This window comes from Oryzias melastigma, linkage group LG12 (genome assembly GCF_002922805.2).
Source record: "Oryzias melastigma strain HK-1 linkage group LG12, ASM292280v2, whole genome shotgun sequence".
In the NCBI taxonomy this organism is placed as follows: domain Eukaryota; kingdom Metazoa; phylum Chordata; class Actinopteri; order Beloniformes; family Adrianichthyidae; genus Oryzias; species Oryzias melastigma.
The window spans coordinates 18,138,760-18,158,348 of NC_050523.1; the positions used below are offsets into that span (position 1 = coordinate 18,138,760).

The 19,589-nt window shown below is 36.9% G+C and overlaps 3 protein-coding genes and 1 long non-coding RNA gene across 5 annotated transcripts in view; 3 read left to right on the forward strand and 1 right to left on the reverse strand.

Annotated features, from left to right (window-relative positions):
• Positions 1 to 284: 284 nt before the first annotated feature.
• On the reverse strand, positions 285 to 5,364 carry LOC112162748. Of its 2 annotated transcripts, none has more exons than XR_002922146.2 (3): positions 5,241 to 5,364; positions 2,563 to 2,633; positions 285 to 685 (listed from the first exon to the last, which is right to left on the reverse strand). It is a non-coding gene; the product is annotated as an uncharacterized LOC112162748 (long non-coding RNA). The 2 variants fall into 2 exon arrangements; XR_002922147.2 differs by lacking the exon at positions 5,241 to 5,364 and adding an exon at positions 3,551 to 4,703.
• skor2 (SKI family transcriptional corepressor 2) lies at positions 2,805 to 12,643 on the forward strand. The gene is made up of 9 exons (XM_024298630.2): positions 2,805 to 3,491; positions 4,895 to 6,906; positions 7,339 to 7,402; positions 7,925 to 8,002; positions 10,055 to 10,120; positions 10,252 to 10,350; positions 10,527 to 10,594; positions 11,393 to 11,456; positions 11,668 to 12,643. Exons 2-8 carry the CDS (start codon positions 4,921 to 4,923, stop codon positions 11,447 to 11,449), a joined length of 2,418 nt encoding a protein of 805 aa, XP_024154398.1. The 5' UTR covers positions 2,805 to 3,491; positions 4,895 to 4,920; the 3' UTR covers positions 11,450 to 11,456; positions 11,668 to 12,643.
• A 782-nt stretch (positions 12,644 to 13,425) lies between these two features.
• On the forward strand, positions 13,426 to 16,126 carry ier3ip1 (immediate early response 3 interacting protein 1). Its single transcript, XM_024299606.2, has 3 exons — positions 13,426 to 13,638; positions 13,806 to 13,907; positions 15,605 to 16,126. Exons 1-3 carry the CDS (start codon positions 13,548 to 13,550, stop codon positions 15,658 to 15,660), a joined length of 249 nt encoding a protein of 82 aa, XP_024155374.1. The 5' UTR covers positions 13,426 to 13,547; the 3' UTR covers positions 15,661 to 16,126.
• Positions 16,127 to 17,798: 1,672 nt separating this feature from the next.
• hdhd2 (haloacid dehalogenase-like hydrolase domain containing 2) overlaps positions 17,799 to 19,589 on the forward strand; it is a 5,836-nt gene continuing 4,045 nt past the window's right edge. Inside the window, exons 1-3 of the mRNA XM_036214406.1 lie at positions 17,799 to 18,234; positions 18,698 to 18,819; positions 19,518 to 19,589. Of these exons, the coding sequence (XP_036070299.1) occupies positions 18,172 to 18,234; positions 18,698 to 18,819; positions 19,518 to 19,589 (257 nt within the window). The 5' untranslated portion in view covers positions 17,799 to 18,171. The remainder of the gene's footprint in view (positions 18,235 to 18,697; positions 18,820 to 19,517) is intronic.

Consider the following 19,589-nt stretch of genomic DNA (forward strand, 5'->3'; position numbering starts at 1 on the left):
TTTATATATAAATATATGTGACGTTAATTGTCTGCATGAGCAAGAATGACAGCAGTAATTTTAGAGTGCATTTCAGCTCACTGTGTGTAATTTACTGGACTGCTCCATTTTCAAGTGAAGAGTCTGAGTGGATCACCAGCTGCTGTCTCAGAGGGAGATCTATTTGAATAAGAATGGTTCAGTATTTTTTACCTTTAATTAGAATAAAGTATTTTTGTGTTAATGTGATCATTAAGGAGCTATTGCTACAACTTATGGGATAAAAGTTTAATTTTTTGCTGATTTTTAAAGACAGACTTTTTTTTTCAAATTAAAGTACTTTATAGTCAATTTTAGGATTTAATCAACTGAATTTTGTAGATCCCCAAAAGTTTCTCCTCATGTTTCACTATCAATTTCTTTTGCTGGACAACCAAACATGCACATAAATCATGACACTGCAGGTCGATTGAGTTCAGCTGATGAGAATTAAGGGACAATAATGTCTAAATTACATTTGGCATATTGCATCACCTGCATTTCAATTTCCGAAAAATGAAATGGCTAATGTTCCTGATCCTCAATGAAATCTGGGAACGGTTTGTGGTTGTTCTGCTAATTGGTACAGGCGCCTGAGGCGAAATCACATCCAGCAAACAGAGGACAGCATCGCTTGCGGGCCTGCATCCGTCTTGATGCGAGGATGCTGAAAAAAAAAAAAAAAGATTAATTAAAATAACTCACTCTGCACCTCTTGTATAACAAACAGATTTGATGTGCTTAATCATAAAAAATGAATGTTATTTTACTTTTTGTCTTTTAAAATTTAAATATGTAAAATAATTTTTAAAAAATTGTTTAAATATTTTTTTAAATGACAAATAAAATGATAATTATTTTATGATAGGATTTATGTCCAACAATATTGTATTCCAATCATATCCGAACGCGAATGGAGCAGTAATGAGCGGCGCGCGCGCCCTCTCCTCTTTTAAATCTAAATCCACTGCGAGGCTTTTCATCATCAAGGGGCGGACCTTATATTAAAACATCCTCAATAATCTTAATTACTATTTTTTTTTCAATTTATGTAAGATGTGTGTGGATGGTAATGCACAGTAAATCTTCGTTGCAGATGAAGTCAGTCAGTCAGTCAGTCAGTCGGCTAACAGACGCGCAGCATTAAGTAAGGATTAGAAGTGGAGAATGCGGGGCGATTGTGCACCATATTGTAGCCTACATCTGCCTTTAAATCCACGACAAATTAATATAAGGATGGGGGAGTGCACAAAATCATTTTTGATTTAATTAATGAAGAAGTGAGTATCTTTAATTTGCTAATTAAAGTTAAAAAAATAAAACGAAATACCTTTTTGCGACAGTTTGGAGATCATTTATGGACAGTTTTGATGTTAAATGTCTGTCTCACTTAGAGTTGTAGCTTTTAATTTATTATGGCTTGGCCTCTCTCTGCATCTCTCCATTATTTTTTTCTCTTTCCCTGCTTTGACCCTCGGAGGTCACACAAGCAATTCTTTTTTTAAACGCATGATTAATTTCTCAGTAGGGCGACCGACTTCTGCATTATGGAAAAAGTGAGATGTGTTCCAACGGGGCTAATAGAGCTGTTGTATTCCAATGAGCCTTTTCCTGCTTCACATGGTTTAGTCATGCTCTGCCTTTGATAACATGTCAGAGACATCTCTCTCAGGGACGCGCGGGAATTTATTTCATTACGCGCTTTTCACGGCCCGCTTTATTATCGCCGTTTGTTGTTGGTCAATTGGCTGTTGGAGAGGGAGGGAATTTATATCTTTACGCGCGCGCGCTATAAACACCCCACAGCTAAATCAGACAATTTTAGCTTTTTAATTTGAACAATTTTCTTGTTTTTTGTTCATTTATTTCTATTGTGACGTCAATACCCCCCACCCCCCTCTTGTCCCACGGCAGAAGCGCTCCCGCGGCTCCCGTCCACGACACAAAGGCACGCGCGGTGACAACCTAAATAGGTTTGAAGAAGAGCAGATGGGGCTCGCGCTCCCCTCTGTGACACGCGCGCCTAAAAAGGCAATCCTGTCATGTTCATCGGGATGCTGGGAATAAATTACAAGCCCCTCTGAACCTTTAGACTAATTAATATAATTTAGATTCATATACTTTTACAAAAAAGCGCATTCCTATAAATTGAACAAAAAAAATAATTCCATATTCTTTTAATGTTTTGCCCCTCAAAATAAGATAGCCTATAATAAAAGTTTATTTTTTTGTGTTTGATTGTTCATTTATTTACAAAACAGTTACAAAAAATATTAATTTAATTATGTCTTGTACTTTTTGTTATTTGTTTTTAATTGGTCTGATAGTCTTTTTTGTTTAATTATATTTATCTCTTTAGTTTTCACTTTTGAAATTGTACACATTAAAAAAAAAGTACTCAAATCATTTATAATTTCTTCTCTTTTTCCCTCCATGCCCCATAAGAGATGGGAAGGAATTCCTCATCCCTTAAGACCTGTGAGAGTTTGGAGGGCCCTCTTACTGCCTTTTATAGAGCGCATGGTAGCTGCGAGCTCCTCTTACCTTCAATTACAACAGATGATAGCCCATGGGCTACAGTGCGCTTCCTGCTGCCTTTTCCCCCCGGGAACAACCTGCACATGTATATAGAGAGTCAGATTTCCAAAAGCCTTCTTAGCGTTGAATGTGGGTATCAGCTGCTCTGACAGACATGCTCCTGATCCCAGACTGGCTGCCTGACTCTGTGCTGGCTCAGCTTTTATTCCTCATTTTTTAATCCACACAGTCTGCGTTAAAAAATGAGCATTTATATGGTTTAGTCTTTCATAATTTAACATTAGTTTTTAAGTAATTAAAATGTCACTTGTGTGGGCATGAGCAGTTTAGTTCGGGCAAGAAAAGCTTTATGAAATTGGAACAATATTTATATAACTGAATACATTTAAGGTGTAGCTAAAGGGGTTTCGTTCAGGCGCATGCGCTCCTCAGACCCGTCCGGGCTCCACTTTGACTTCTGACAACATTTGAGCGACAGTTTGCGATGCGTCATTATTGCTGTTCAAAGCAGCGCGTGGAAGAGAGGAGAAGAAAGTGAAGCGCGTGACTGAAAGTAAAGAGCGCGTGCGTGCTAAAAAGGAGCTCCCGCCACATGTCAATCAAACTCAAGGCAGGTGCGCGGCTGAGAGAGAGAGAGAGAGAGAGAGAGAGAGAGAGAGAGAGAGAGAGAGTGGGAGGGGGAAAGGGGCGGATTAGGACGGCGCGCGGTGTCTGTGAAGATAAAGCCGGCGGGAAGCACGCGCTGTATTCACATCTCAGGCGCTCGCTCACTCCGAAGCTGAAGAATTAAAGAGTTCACGAGTTTTTGGGATATTATTAGCTGTTCATCCGAAAAAAACAATGAGTTTTTTGAAAGAGGCTTCGATAAATCGATTTGTTTTGTGACAGGACGACCGCTTTTGGAGGCGTTGTGGAGTTACTCCGAAAACTGAAAGGTAAAGAAAATCTCTTTTAACTTAAACAATAAAGTTAGTTGAGATGTTGCCAAAAATACCTGAAGGCCTGAGTGTTCTCTTCTTGCTGGGGATGTTTTTAAATTAAGCTTTCCATAGAAACCGTTTTTAAATAAAAAAAATAAATAAGTAAGCTGTTCTGTGAAACTATAGCATAATTTATGCTTTCAAAATATTATTATAATTATTTATTTTTATGATTTTTTTTTTTGTTGTAGCCTAACATTGAACTGTTTTAAAATAGGTAAATTAACCTAAGGGTATTCGTTTTTGAAAACTACATATAACAAGGGCTTTTTGGCTAAAAGTAAAGTGGAAGTAAATACAAATAAATAAATAAAGTTTAATAAAATGTTGCGCTTGATAAGAAAGTCAAATGACGCTCAACTTTTTTTCTCAACACTTTTTTAGAAACGTGTTTAGAAACTGTGGCCTGATAAATTGACCATAACTAAACTAAAGGGATTCTCAAACTAACACAGTGTGCTTTATTATTTTTTCAGCATTTTTTAACATATGTAATTTCTAATTAAGATATTTTAGAAATTATTTTTTTAATGCGCACAAAAATTCTCGAATAAAGTTTTTTTAAAATATTAATGCAGTTTACATAAAATTCTAAATGTTATTAATGGGCATAAAATTGTTATTAAATACTGTGTAAATTATGTATTTAAAAATATTTTGAATTGTAGCTGTAGTTGTATAAAATTAAAAACCTTGTATAGCATGCTCAAATGTTTAAGCACAAAAGCATTACTTTATCATAAATTGTATTAAATCCACTCCCCCCAAAAATGTTTTAACTCCAACAATATTTTTAAAGGGTTTTTTTTGTTTGTATTTTTTGTTAAAACAAAAACAAAAATATCTTAAATCTCACATGCCAGAAAAGAAGCCCACACAAAAAGGCCTTTTTATAAAAGTGTAAATCTCTTTCTTTTTTTTTTTTCATTAGTTTTGAATTTCAAAAACGTATTAAAATTGTGATAAACCTATTTTGGTAATTGCTAGAGCTTAGATTATTCTTGAGTTTTTTTTAAATAGTGTCTTTGCACATTTTATTGTTCAATTTGGGCATTTATTTAACAAGGTTAAAAATGAACTATAATTTTTTTAATTAATAGTTTTAATTGATGTTTGTAATTGTTGTTTATAAAATTGTAAATCTTAAATATTTAATCAAAAAGCTTTTTTTGCTTTAATCTATTTTGTAAATTTTCCCTGTTGTATTTTATTTGATTATAAAGTATTTTCATAATATTCATTTCTTTTATCATTACAATTTTTTAATTACGTCTTCTTTAGAATATTTTAAATAAGTGATTTTTTTACTGTCAATAAAATGTAAAAATCGAATTTTTTTGTCTTCCTCCCTCCAATAGATTGTTCTAAAACAATTCCTTGAAGAATGGACAAGACCCTTCTTTCAAGCTCCACTGACATCATGATGACAAGCTCAACAGGCTCTTTTCAACAGGAGTCTCTCACTCCTCCCAGACCTGCACACCTTCATTCTTCATCCTCCTCTTTATCCTCTCCTTCTCCTTCCTCTTCCTCCTCACCCCTCAAACCCAACCAGGTCGGTCAGGTTATCCTCTACGGAGTTCCTATTGTGTCTCTTGTCATCGATAACATTGAGAGACTTTGTTTGGCTCAGATTTCCAACACGCTGCTGAAAAACTACAGCTATAATGAGATTCATAATCGGCGTGTCGCACTAGGAATCACCTGTGTTCAGTGCACTCCGGTTCAGCTGGAAATCCTCAGAAGGGCTGGTGCCATGCCCATCTCATCACGCCGCTGCGGCATGATCACCAAGCGTGAAGCCGAGCGCCTGTGCAAGTCCTTCCTGGGAGAAAACGCGCCGCCAAAACTGCCTGACAACTTCGCCTTTGATGTAACGCATGAGTGCGCCTGGGGTTGTCGTGGTAACTTTATACCAGCGCGCTACAACAGCTCAAGGGCCAAATGCATCAAGTGCTCCTTCTGCAACATGTACTTCTCCCCAAACAAGTTTATTTTTCATTCCCACCGCACACCAGACGCCAAGTACACCCAGCCCGATGCAGCTAACTTCAACTCCTGGCGGCGGCACCTGAAGCTGTCTGACAAACATCCAGCTGACGAGCTGGTCTACGCGTGGGAAGACGTCAAAGCTATGTTCAACGGAGGCAGTAGAAAGAGGGCGCTTCCCTCTTCAGCACAGTGTTCGTCGATGGGCCCCATGAAGTCTCTTCCGGGTTCGGTGGTCCCCCACATGATCGGACCTGACCTCGGTGGTCAGAAAAGAGGCCGTTTTGAGGATGAAGATGATCTTGATGGAGACAGTTTGTCTCCCCGCAAGACACCACGCAGCTACCCTGTCATCCCAGTTCCAAGCAAAGGCTTTGGCATGTTGCAGAAGTTCCCTCCCACCTCTCTTTTCCCTTCCCCTTATCCCTTTCCTACGTTTGGTCTCTGTCAGCAAAAAAAAGAGGACAGTGATGTTGCTGCTGGCCAGAAAGGACCGGGTCTATCAGGACTTTTATGGCCTGGCCGCAAAGACACTTTTTATCCTCCTTTCTGCATGTTCTGGCCACCGAGAGCGGCGGGAGGAATCCCTGTTCCCACCTACCTGCAGCCTCAGCCCAGCACCCTCTCCTCCCTGACTGACAACCCGTCTCTCAGACAGGCGTTTCTGGACCTGTCCGACCCCAGCGAGCCCGGCGCTGTAAGCGGCAACGGAAACGGTGTGAGTGCAAACATGACACCCAGCAGCATGACCACCAGATCTGGACTGTTTGACCCCGAGTGTTCGGCGGTTCCCCCCGAACTCCGGCCCGTCACATCGGAGGGATGGCTTAAGCTGCTGGACAACACGAGCTTCCAGACACGGAAGCCGAGCTACGGCTCCGCCTTCCGCCCCGTTGTCAAAGACGCAGAGAGCATCGCTAAGCTCCACGGCAACAGCGGAGGAGTCGGTGGGGCCGCGGATGAAGACTTTGGCGAGGTTGGTGCCGGTTCAGACCAACATCAGCGACTGTCGCCCACCAGCAGCTGCAGCTATGGGTCTGAAAGTGGAGGGGACGGAGAAGCGGAGGGAGCAGACAGTGAGGAGGAGGGGGAAGTGGATGTGGAATCTTCTAAGCAGGAAGAGGAGGAAGAGGAAGAAACGGCCTTCTCGAGAAGGACGCCACAGACTCAGACGAACATGTACCTCTCTGCGCTGAGTGAGAGCACTGGAGAGGAACGGGGAAAGGATAGAGGGAGTGGCGCGGCGTATCCTGGCACCTCCCCTCAGTCCTCCTCGAATCCCGTCCTACAGGACTCCCCGAGCCTACCTGCCTCTCCTCGGGCCAGCTTGCCTCTCTCCAGCTCGACCCCGCCTCACCGAGATGACACAGCTTACAAAAACGTAAATATCCCCAAAGGCCACTTTACCTAATTATTATTTAAATTGTGCAGCAGTCAGGCAGTGCTCTGATCTGCATAAGCAGATTGATGAGCTGGTTTCTCCCTGTAGAAATTGAAACAGTCACCCCGCTCTGATCCCAGCTAATAGGCCCAGTCATGAATTGTTTAATGGCCACAATGTGTTTGTTCTCTCCCTGTCACCCCCACCTGCGGGGGCAAGTCTATTCTTTAGCCTTTTGACTCCCCCACATTAGGCAGATCTGTGAGGGGAAGCCTCACGAGGGCCGTTAAATCCTCATTTTCACCTGTACTCTACACAGCACTGGGTTAAAACAGCATACAATTTACCTTCAAAGCAGGAAACCTTTTGAGTCAAATCAGTTTAGGAAAACGTCTTAAATGGGGTTAAAATGTCACAATGTTTGTGTTTCAGGTTCAGAAAAACAGAGATGAAGGACTGCCCGCGTATGCAACCAAAGACACTTCAAGCACTTCAGGTGAGCTTTTTTTTAGTCGATTTACAATTAGCAGTTTTATTTCAAAACTTCTTAAAATGTTACGACTTTGATCTAACTGCTAGACGTATAATATAAGTTATATATACACTCCAAAGTGTGTCCTTGTGTTTCACTCGCCGGCCCGTCTTAAACCCTAAAACTTGTTTTACGTCTTGAAACCTTTTTTTTTCGTTTCATCAAATAGCATCACACACAATTGCAGCAACTGTTACACACTATGTGTTTCATCAGATGTTTGAGTCAGTTGTATTATAGCATCTTTGTTTCATTTATTGTCTGAGTGAGTGGTTTTATGGTGTCCCCGTGTCCCTGCGAGGCTGGGACGTTTCATTTGCTCCTCTCATCTCCCCGTCTGACCCTTTCGCTGCAAAAAAAAAAGGAACGCAAAGGAGACACGCACAATGCATGCACTCAATTATCTCCATGTGTCCGGATAACCAGCTCAGCCAATGGGCCTTACTGAATCTCACCATCCTGTCTCTCTATCACGTTTGCTTCCAGATGAAAACAAAGACCAGAGCAGTTTCTTTGTGCCCGAAAGTGAGACGATGGCGCCGGACTATTGGAGGGAGAGCTCAGGTACCGACTCTCAATTAGATTTTGTGTAAAAAAAATTAACAAATAATGCTTTACTGGTCATCTAAAATTTTAAAATAAAAAGAAAAGTGAAAAAATACCTTCAAATCAAATCAAATAAAAATATTTATTTTCTTTCCATATAAATTGCTTTCATTATACCCCCCTGAGTGAGGAAAAGCTCTTCCGTTTTTACCATTACACCCCCCCACAAATCCACCTGCACTGCCTTCCCCATCCCATCATGTCCACTCCTCTCAAATGGGGAATTAAGGGATTCACATAAATACACACATATGAAACAGCAGTGGAAAGCTCCTTTCTCTTTAGCAGAATTGTCACAGAGAATGTAAGTCTTAGGGGGGCCGTTATAGTTCAACAAGAAAACATCAGCTCAGAGATAAGCAGCGCGCCAGCAATCTCCATCCCAAAGCCATATCTCTGCCAACGTAATTGTCTTTTCTCCTTTCTCAGCGCAAAAACACCCTTTCCTGTTTGAAAAAGATCACAGCTTATTGCCTTTTTATATGTGTCAGGAAGACATTAAAAGTGCTTTATGACATCTGTGCCAACATTTATATCTACCCCCCCACATCCCCTGCACACATAGACACTGTAATGATCCCCGCACATAATGTATAATGTATTTCAAAAAATTACACGAAACAAATTAAATGAAACCACCTTTCCCCTGATTGCCGAATGTCTCCCTGGGCGGTGGGAAGCTCGACGTGATTAGAAGGCCTGATTCCTGCGAGTCCCACCAGCCCCCCCTCTACTTTCTTTAAATTCTCTCTCTGTTTCTAGGGAGAAAAAATAATCTAATTTTCCATTTATGTAATGCAAACCGCCTTGGCTTTGACTATTCACGGTTAATTGACTGTCAAACGAGGTTGTTATCCTCGGGCACTGTCTGCAAATTTGCTTGTCAAATGAGACAGAGCGAGGAGAGGAAAGGATAGACGATAGGAGGAGAGAAAGGAGACCTCTGCCGTCTCGAAGTAACGGAAGAAAAAAAAAAGAAGAAGAAAGGGAAGGCTGGTTGGAGCCGGGACACAAAATGACTGCAGGAGAACATACATATTGAGGGTGCTGGATTGCTTCATTTAGGCCAGTAAATGGCTCATTGTCACAAATCAGACAGCAGTGCATTCCACGCTCTACAGTGTGAATGTCTTCAAGCTGCTTGATTTAAAATGAGTTGCTTGTTCCTGAGATTCAAAAATGTCAATTCTGTATAGAAAAAGTTTTTTAATCTCTCCACAGCTAGTCACTAGAATAATTATTTTTAAAAGAAACTTAATGCAACAGGTGTCGGCATTTGTACTACTGTTTTCAGGCTTTAATAGATAAAATCATTTGAACATTTTATAATTATAATATCCCTAAAAGTTTTGCCTCCCTTTGTATTATCTGATCTGACAGCAAGATTAAATATGATGAGCAGAAAGTAAAAGACTTACTTTCAGCGTATGCACTAACTTAGACTGACACCTGGAGGCTGAAGAGAGAATTACAGCCATACGCATCAGAGGCAGTGAGGCAGAGTAGCTGTCACAAAAAATATTCATTCATTAATATGAAAATGTGCTTTTCTAACTGGAGGCAATAAAAGACACAAAAATGACGACAAAATACCGCTGAAGTAAAGAGTTTGCTTTGATTTAAAAATCATTATGTCATTAACTCTTGACATTAAATATGTATTTTGTTTTAAAAAAATAATTAACATAGATGGTATTATTTCCTCTTTATAAAAAAAGAAAATATTGTGCATCGATTTAAACAATTTCTTTCAGAGCTCTTTGTATTTGCAAATGTTGCAGCACCTTTAACACTAAATAGTTTTCCAGAGATTTACAAGAGATGCACAAAGAAACTCATTTTAAAAGATTCCATCTCAAACGGAAATATTAAAAATAAGCATTTACGTTTTTAATCTATTAGAATCCAGTTAGAAAAATAAATAAAATCTCAAACAAAGTTTAAACACTTGTTTTCAACACTTTTGGAGCTCCTGTCTGTTCTGAATTCCGCCTCTGTCTTTGTTTTCAGGTGATCAGTGCCGAGGTGCAGGTTCTCCTGTTCCTTTAAAAAAAGACGTGGAGAACATGGAGAAAGGTGAAGATTGTTCTCCTGTTCTTTTCCTCTGACATCTGATTCAGAGATTCATCCAGAACAGTTTTAGTTGGTGCTGCCGATACTTCATCGTTTCATGTTTCCATCTTTTCCTGCTTCTTGAAAATAAACAGAAGAGCTTCAGAAGGTTTTGCTGGAGCAGATCGACTTCAGGAGAAGACTTGAGCAAGAGTTTCACGCTCTGAAGGGAACCTCCCCGTTTCCTGTATTCCGTAAGTAGTCAAGAATTTGCTCACATTTTTTTTTTTGGTCTTACAAGTAAAAAGCTAGTTTTATAAATAAATAAAAACACTTTGGTACTAAAACCTTTATCAATAACTGTTTGTTGTCTATCAATCTAAAAGTAAAAATGGCTTAAATTAATTTGTGTCTTTTGAACCATTTTCAGATAATTTTCAGGATCAGATGAAACGAGAGCTCGCCTACAGAGAGGAAATGGTCCAGCAATTACAGATGGTAAGAATACTAATAGTACTATTCAATAAATAATGAACACTGATGGAAATTACAGTCATGCATAACAAGTACAACATCCTGTCATCAATAAGTGACCACAAAAGGAACTTTGTTGAGTTTTCAAAAACAGCCTCTACTGTGATTTTAAGTCTTATTTTGGAGAGAGAAATTCTTATGTTATCATAAATAATTCCACAACACAGCCTAAAACCAAAGCAACAATAAAGAGTTATTAAGAAGGAGTGACGCAGACTTTTGTCTTGTTTCTTATTTGTCCATCAAAAGACAGAAGCAGCCGTGTAGTTTGTCTTTCATGGGTGAGAAGTTCATCTGCAGCCGTCTGAGTGTTTCCGTTGACATCAATCACTGGAGCAGCTGGCAGACAGGCTGACAGACGCTGTTTGTCTTTGCTTTCTGACACATGCTACTCGCTTGTACACACAAAGCATGCGCTCGCCAAAACACGCACACTCACACTCAGGCGCGCGCAGCGCTTCTCCGAAACAAATGCCGGCATTTGTGAGCACTTATGTCCTCACCAAAGTGCGCGCAAAGAAATTGATAAATGTGTCTGGATCTGGCATATGGATGTGACTGAGAGTAATGACATATTAATTTTGCTCCGATATTCAAATGAACTCCTAAAAAATGTTTAATTCATGCCGATGTGCTTTGTCAAAACTTTGTGCCTCTTGCTTAGATTCTCCAAATTTATCTTTTTGTTTTAATGGATGCTCTGTTTTGCTGTTTGTGTTTTTAGGCTTTAAAAATGTATTTTTTTGTTGTTGTTTTTTTCAGATTCCTTACGCAAACATCCTCAGAAAAGAAAAGATCAACTCCCATCTTAGCAAGTAGCAAAAAGGTGACTCCAAGTTCATTTTAGTTCACTCTGACTGTTGAATTTGTTAACAGATGCATTGTTTATTTTGTGTCTTGTCAACAAAAATAAAGAAGAAACACATTTTAAACATGTCATTTTTAGTTCTGCTATAGATCGAATTATCCGAAGCTCTCCTTTTAATCAAAAATCAAACTAAAAGGTTTTTTTCATTTCCCCTTTCTTGTCTTTACAGGTTGACTCCATGTCTTTGAAGAGAGGAGCTACTTGAACTTTCCACAAAAATCTATTTGTTTTCATTTTTTACATGAGGAAGAACTACAGAAGTAAAAAAAGCCAATAAAAAGGAACACAACAGCATTATTTACATTCTAGAACAACAAATATGTCATCTTGAACATGTGTTCAGGTGTACAAACTGCTCATACCTCTACCAGCAAAGAGGTGAAACAATGCAGTATCATTCTTTTCTTTCTAAATTGACTGAAATACAGAGATTCATCAGGTGTAATCCTGGTCTAGCTCCTACAATCTACTGTCAAAATCCATCCAGGACCAAAGGAATCCCGTCCTCCGTCAGCCTCTGTGAACTCTAAAGATTAAGGGCCGACCAGAAGGCAGCTACTGATGTCAGAAAGTAATAAGAAGTGGTTATTTTCTATTGTTTGCACTGCTGTTGGCTTTCACACGTGAACGCCGGCCTGCAGATGCACTGATGTCAACACACTGGCGCCCTGAAGACAACACTCTGGTTTTTTTTTTAATCATTTGATCCCAAAGAGATTTTTCCAGTGGCGTGAAGTTGTGACTCTTTCCTGTCTACATGAATCATCACCACCAACTATTAACTTCCTACACATGACTGTTAGTTGTCTTTAGCGTGGAAACAGAAGGTCAAGAACAGAAGAAAATGAAGTCAGAGCAGATAGTGGTGATGATCGAGCCTGTAATGAGGAGGCCCTAAGGCTAATGGTGCATGGAGAACAGTGTAAATGCAGAGTGCTTTCACAAAACGTTCACTCTGTCCTTTAAATGCAGATCTTACTGCAATGTTTTTTTTTTGTTTTTTTTTGCACATGGAAAGAAATTAGTTGACCTCAAACTGTATCGAGAGCAGCTGGACTTTTGCTAAGAATTTCACTGACACAACTTTTTATCCTCCAGAAAAAGAAAAAACAATTGCAGCAAAATCAACCCTCCGTATTCACAAATGTAAGGCTGCAAGGTGGTAAACGGATGATACAAGTTTGACTCCAAGTGCTTGCTTGCTTTCCAAAAGAGTGCATGGACATGGAGCAAAAGTGTATCAGTGTTGTGTATCTACGTGTAAATAGAACCACTTGATTGTTGAATTCATACAAAAGAACCCCATGTGTTTGTTTATTTATTTGAGTATCAAACCTTGATTGTGAAAATAATATTTATTATGACAATTAAATGAAAAAAAGGACTTATTGATGCCATGTATGTCACACAAATGACAACTTAACTTGTTTATAGAATGAATGAAGTTGTCCTTCAAGGTTACTGTTCATGCAGATGTATTTCAAAATGTTCTTGTAGTTTCTCAACTATTTATGTGAAAAAATTAAAGATATATACAAACAAAAAAAAATCTGTAACATAAGTTGTGTGTGTTTTGTTTCTAGATTTTGTTTTATTAAAGGTAATCTTTAAAATAAGTCTTTTAAAATGTTGGGATGCACAAAGTTCTGATTTTTTTGTGTCATTAAAAAATTAAGAGAAAAATAAGGTGAGAAAAAAATGTTTTCAACAAGACATGTATTTATTAAGACAATTTATGGCAAGAATAATGAAAACAAAATCAAATAATGTTGAATAAACAGCTTAAAATTACATTTTTATAGAGCAAGCTCTACAACTTTATTTCTCAACATTTATGTGATAAACATTCACATGAACTACACTTATTATTATTATTTTATGTTTAGACTCTAATTTAAAACGCGGAAGAATATTTTTGGTTGTTGAGTCGATGGGAGCTTTGAATGTATCGCACGACCATAGCCGCCGGTTTACGGCAGCGGGTCTCCCAGAGCGTTTAGGATCAAAGGATTAGCTGGAGAAGAAGGAGGAGGAGCAGAGGCTGCCAGCATGGCGCTCACTCTGTATTCTCTCATCCAAAGCATTATTCTGTGCACTAATGCAATCGCCGTGTTGCACGAAGAACGGTTTCTCTGTAAATGTGAGTGTTATAAACATCGTGCATGTTACTGGTTAAAAAAAACAAAAAATATTGTTGTCTGTTCTTTGTACAGTTATTGTTAAACTACAAAAAGTATTTTCTTCTGTTTTTTGTGTCTCCTTGAATTTTTCTTCCACTCTCCCGTTCTGTTCTGCTGGTGTCTTCAGTCGGCTGGGGCGCTGATCAGGGAGTCGGAGGTTTCGGGGATGATCTCGGAGTCAAAGCTCAGATACTTAATCTGATCCGTTCAGTTCGCACCGTCATGAGAGGTCAGAGCACTCATTATTATTTACCAGAAACATGAAGTCAGTGAACGCATCACCTGTTAAAAACTTGTAAAATAAAATTTAAATAATGTTACTCAAGCAAATACTTCCTCTAAAATGAATAGTGGAAATACCGATTTTAAGATTGTTACCGTGTAAAATGTTAAAGCAAAAAAACATTTTTTTTGGTAACAACAACAACTTCATTGATGAGATTGAGAATAATAAAATAAGAAAAATGTGGGTTTGTGCCAATATTTTCTAACACAAGTTGGTTCATACCAACCCTTAGCAGAATTTTGTACATTTGAAGTTTATTTTATTAAATATACTTGAGAAGGGGACATGTACTTGTGTAGAGGAAGCATACTTACTGAATCTTCACACTAAATTGGAACATTTTAAGTTTACAGCATAGATAGTATAAAGAGTAAACCTCCAGGTATACTGCCTCACTTTTAGAACATTCAAAGAATACTTGTAGTATACTTGAATAGACTACTTTTTTAAATGGAATAAACTATGATTTTTTGTATTTATGATGAGTTGTTAGTGATAAATACGTTACAACTCATTGCTGTTGTTTTACTAACGTTAACTTTTAAATACCTCCAAATATCAACATCTAGAAATCCATTAAAGGTTCATCATGGTTGTAATCTCAAAGCTAAACACACACATATATATAGATTACATAAAATACGAAGATTGGAAAATAAAGAAAAAAGTAACAGAAAAAATGCAGCACATTTTGAAGTGTAAGAGTCTGGGCTTTTATTAGAAATCTACTCGAGTAAAAGCAAAAAGTATGGTGCATTAAAACTACTTTGCAAAAAGTAGTAAAAGAAAATCACTAAAAAGTATTGAAAATTCTCTGTACATTTCAATGGGAAATAATAGAATAAAAATATAGAAACAAGCATTCAAAAAGGGTCAAATGAACTGATTGAATTCAACTGAATGTTATACAGGCCAGTAATAAGTATATGCTGCTTGTTCTAAGCCAATGTTGTTGTTTTTTTTAGTTTTTATGTATCTAATTGTAGTTTATTTTGATTTCAGTGACAAAAACTAGTGTGTTAAGTAGAAATGATTAATTTTAGAACAATATTTAAACAAAATGAGAATATGATCTTAGGACAAGTTGGTTCATTGTAATAAATCATCAGAATATATAAAACTAGAACTTATTCTTAGAACATAAATCCACATTTTTGTTCCCCAAAAAACTCAAATTGCCTTGTAATTTTTTAATTTAGTTATAAGAATGTAATTATAAAGTTCAAAATGACGTTCTCAAAACTAAATCAAACATAAAAATGAAATTTTGAGTATTTTAATTCTTAAAATTGAGTTTTTCTATTGTCAAAAGTGTAGAGCAGAAGGATTTTGACAAATTTTAATAATAACTTCCTTATTTTTTGATCCTACTGAGACAAAAAAATCAGGACTGCTGATTTTGAGAAAAGCTTGGAAGGGGAAACTAATTAAAGCAACTTGTTAAAATATCTTAAATGTACAAAAAATAAAGATTTGAAATCTTTGCAAGACTCAAATAATTCGCATACTCTTTGGAGCATTTTTTTGTGATGCTAATATAAATGTTACTGAATTATGGATGTGCATGGTTAACATTTTTATAATTAAACGTGACGGTTGCAGCTTGTTCATGATTTTTCACCCTACTTCTGTTTTTACAGTCCCCTTGATTCTGGTGAACTCTGCCTGCATTGTCCTGCTGTTGCTGTTTGGATGAGTTCAGGCGCCGCAGTAAATTAAAGGACTTCCAGCTTTCTGATGGGATTTCTCCTCCTCAAAACCCCACAAGACTGATCTATTTGAATTTTTTTTTTTTTGTTACTTCCCAAGACAAAATGATGCTTCTTTCCTCATCTCCAGCTTTACATCAGATTTATCTTGTTCTGCAGGAAACATTGACAAATCTGTTTTAGTGATTTTTAAGAAATTACAGCATATTTTGTCATGAGTTTAACTGCGGCGAGCTCTCGAGATGTGTCATTGTTTGAGGATCATAAATTTTAATTTTAATCCTGCCTATGAAGTTCTATTACAAACAGCAGATTTTTGCAACATTTGAACTAAAAAAATTATCCAAAAAAGTCTTTTTTATGAGTTTGTTAGGCTTTTTTTTAAGAGGTTTTGGCTGTTGATGAATGTTCTGTCAACTACTTTGTGACAGTAAAGAACAATCCAAACTCAGACTTGTCTTCACTTTGCTCCACTCATTGATGAATGAAGGGTTGTGAACTTTTTCTTTAAAAAGAAAAAAAATCTGTCAACTATTCACATCTCAAACACAAAATGTGTTTTTCTCCACCTTCATGAATACAATTAGAAAGATAGCAGACCGATAAGAGAACTGTTCCTTCTAAATTGACTTTTACATGAAAATGAAAAAAAAAAAAATAAGCATGAAGTTAGTGAAAATAATACATTGTTTGAACTCTATTTTATTTTTTTTTTTCATTTTTGTTGCTTTTCTGAAGAAAAAAATAGATATAACAATAAAGTTTGACTATTTTGAGGATTAGACACACTTAAAAACCAGAATTGAGAAGTTTTGTTTCAGAATAAAGTGGGAAAAAAAGACACGATTTGTAGAAAGCATGTACAAATACCTGATACCACCTTAACTGAAACTAAGTGTGTGTTTTAAAAATTATGGTGGAACTGGTGCTTTTTCATTTTTAAACATTGATCTGACTGCTTACGAAAATATAATCTAACAATTTAAATAGAAAATAATCGCCTTTCTGCATTTTCTCTGACTTTATTACCTCGTTTTACGTTTGTAATGATCACATTACTGATATGCGATCACATTTATTCACTTTATCCTGAATATAGAGGAGTCAGAGGTTTACTGGAATTACAAGCATATGTTGATCAGAGAGATTTACACATTAAAGCCATTTTGATCTGTGATTAGTCTGAGTTGATCTGGGACATGCAGAGAAAACTAAAAGTGACAAAGTAGTGATATACAGGAGAGTTTGTGCTATTCACAGTTTCAATCCTCATCAAATTTTTTACTATTTGTCAAATTTTTTCAACTTAATCGAACATGCTAGTGTAATGTAATATATTTGCTATTTAAAGGTTTGTTTTTCACATTGTGTTCCTAAAATCTATGATATTTTAGTGTGTGAATACATTAAAAAACTGAAATTACATGTGATAAAAGCTAAAAAGGGGAACAATAATCACATCTGGAAGTATTTTATCAAACAAATAAGTATTAAATGAGATTTATTTATGTTTTCTACAAAAATAGCCTATTTAAGAAGGTGTTTATGAATAAAAGACAGTAGAAAAACATCCATGTTATTCACTATTTAGAGGTAACATGAACAGAGGATTTGAGGAGCGTTGTCTGGCATCACGCAGAGAGCTTTTTATCATTCTGATAATACATCCCTTCAGAGTAAATCTAAAAGAACTACTAATGCGATACATCTGTTTGTAGTTAGTGTGATTGGGCACATATGTTTTTTTAATGCATGATTAAGCAGTCGAGGATAACCCTCTTAACTGATTATAGCCTATAGCTTAAAAAGCTAAATATAAAAAAAAAAACAGAATTATATAAAAATGGGAAAAAAAGAAAAATATGTTTTTCCCAGTTAAATTATACCATACAGTTCAAAAGGAACTGCGAAATTATTTTTTTTTTTAAACCATAAACTCCGAATTTTGGCTGAATTGGAGCTGCAGGGGGCAGCACCGAGCTACTTTACATTTACGTAGAAGAAGAAACGTCAACAGGAAGCTGAAAGGTTAGCTAAGCAGGCTGCTAATATTTGAATTCAGGTCTTTTTAGCTGAATATTTTATTGGAAAAACTTTGCAAAAATACGAATATTGACATTTAATATGCACAACATTAAAATCGTTTACATTTTTTTTAAATTTACCGTTTAAACGCCAATTTCTTTGCATATTTATACAAAAATAAAAGCTCATATCACACATAAAAGTGCCAGTTTGTTATCGTAAACATAGAAAACTGGAATAAAAGCAGACCTGTAGTAGGAGACATCGCTCTGTTTCGTTTCCTCCTAATAGTTAAACGGACTAATGCATGCTAATACGTAACTCACTGATTTGTACATTGAGATCGTGGGTATTAGAGATATTAATTGTACTCTGACTGTGATAACTACAGGAGGGAATTCCAAATATGTCTAAATACAAGGGGGGTGACATTCTGAAATATCAATCCAGAAATCTGTATCACAAGCCCACACATGAAACTGGTCGATAATCCTCTCAGTTTGTCATCGTTCGAGTTTGATCAACACAATAATCTGGTACATTCTGCCATTACCGATGTGAATTATGATTATGCTGGCATTATTGTTTTTAAATGGTGCACTGTTGTGGCCGATCAAGCTTTTTTACTGTGGCTTAAAGCTCTGTTTACAGCTGATCTTGCTCATTTTTGGCAGCTTTGATAATCTGCATTCAAGCTGATTTGATCAAAAATGCATCCAAATGTGTCCTCAGATTGCAGTTTTTGCAAATAAACAATGGTGACTTTATGATTCAGTCCTTTATAAAATATAAATAATCTGAATTTAAATTTCTTTGCTGATCTTCTGTTTCTCCAAAGCAGAGCATCTTAATAATGACATCCTTAATGTGGGGATTTATGCTCCCAACCTGTAGAAAGGTGTGACATTTACTGTGAAAAAGTACATTATTTTCGTATATACTTGATTGGTACACTAAAACTCCATAAAGCCAATAAAAAATAAAATGTCTTTCCGCCAGCTGACTTCCAACATGGTGGCCAGAGCGGACAAACGTGCCCTGAAGGCGGTCCTCATAGACCTGAGTGGAACTCTTCATATAGAGGACACGGCTGTGCCAGGAGCTCAGGAAGCTCTTAAGAAGTAAGAAACAGAACAGGTTCATGCAGTTAACAAACAGTTAACAGTTGTTTAGGAGACATATGAAACATGGTGTAGTTTGGAGGCAGAAAAGCAAAAATAAAAAACTTGGATCAATGTATTTTACTAAAGAGGATGTGTGATTTTTCCCTGATAAATCAGAGCAAGTCCATCATTACTCCCATGCATCTTTTCATTTATCACATGGAGCTACAAAGACTGCCCGTGGATATAAGAAATCAATAATGCTGGAAAGGCAAAAAAAAAAAAAAAAAAAATCCAGTGACTTAAAACAAATTTGGTTTATTCTTTAATATTCCTCTTTTCCAATATGTTTTAAATATGCAAAATACAGACTATGAGAGTGTGGTAAGTAATGGAAGCAGCAAAGACAAAATGCTGCTGCATCAAAAATGCTTTCATGCTTTTAAATGATTCTCCGTTTCAGGATGTGAAAAAGAAAAACAAAAGGAACTGGATTCAAGAAAAAAAGGAAAACTTATAATTTGTTACAATAGAGAAATATAAAAGAAGCATATGACAAAAATGAATGCGATCAGAAAGCTCAGTATTGGGATAATTCATAATGTTTAGCACATCTGCAGTTAGTTACAGCAATCTCTCAAAAAGAAATGACAGGAGAAGAGTTCAAAATGAGATGAAATAAAAAATGTTTTGTCTATTTCCTCTGGCACCACCAGATTAAGGAAGGCATCTGTTGCTGTAAAGTTTGTGACCAACACGACCAAAGAGAGCAAGAGGAGCTTGCTGGA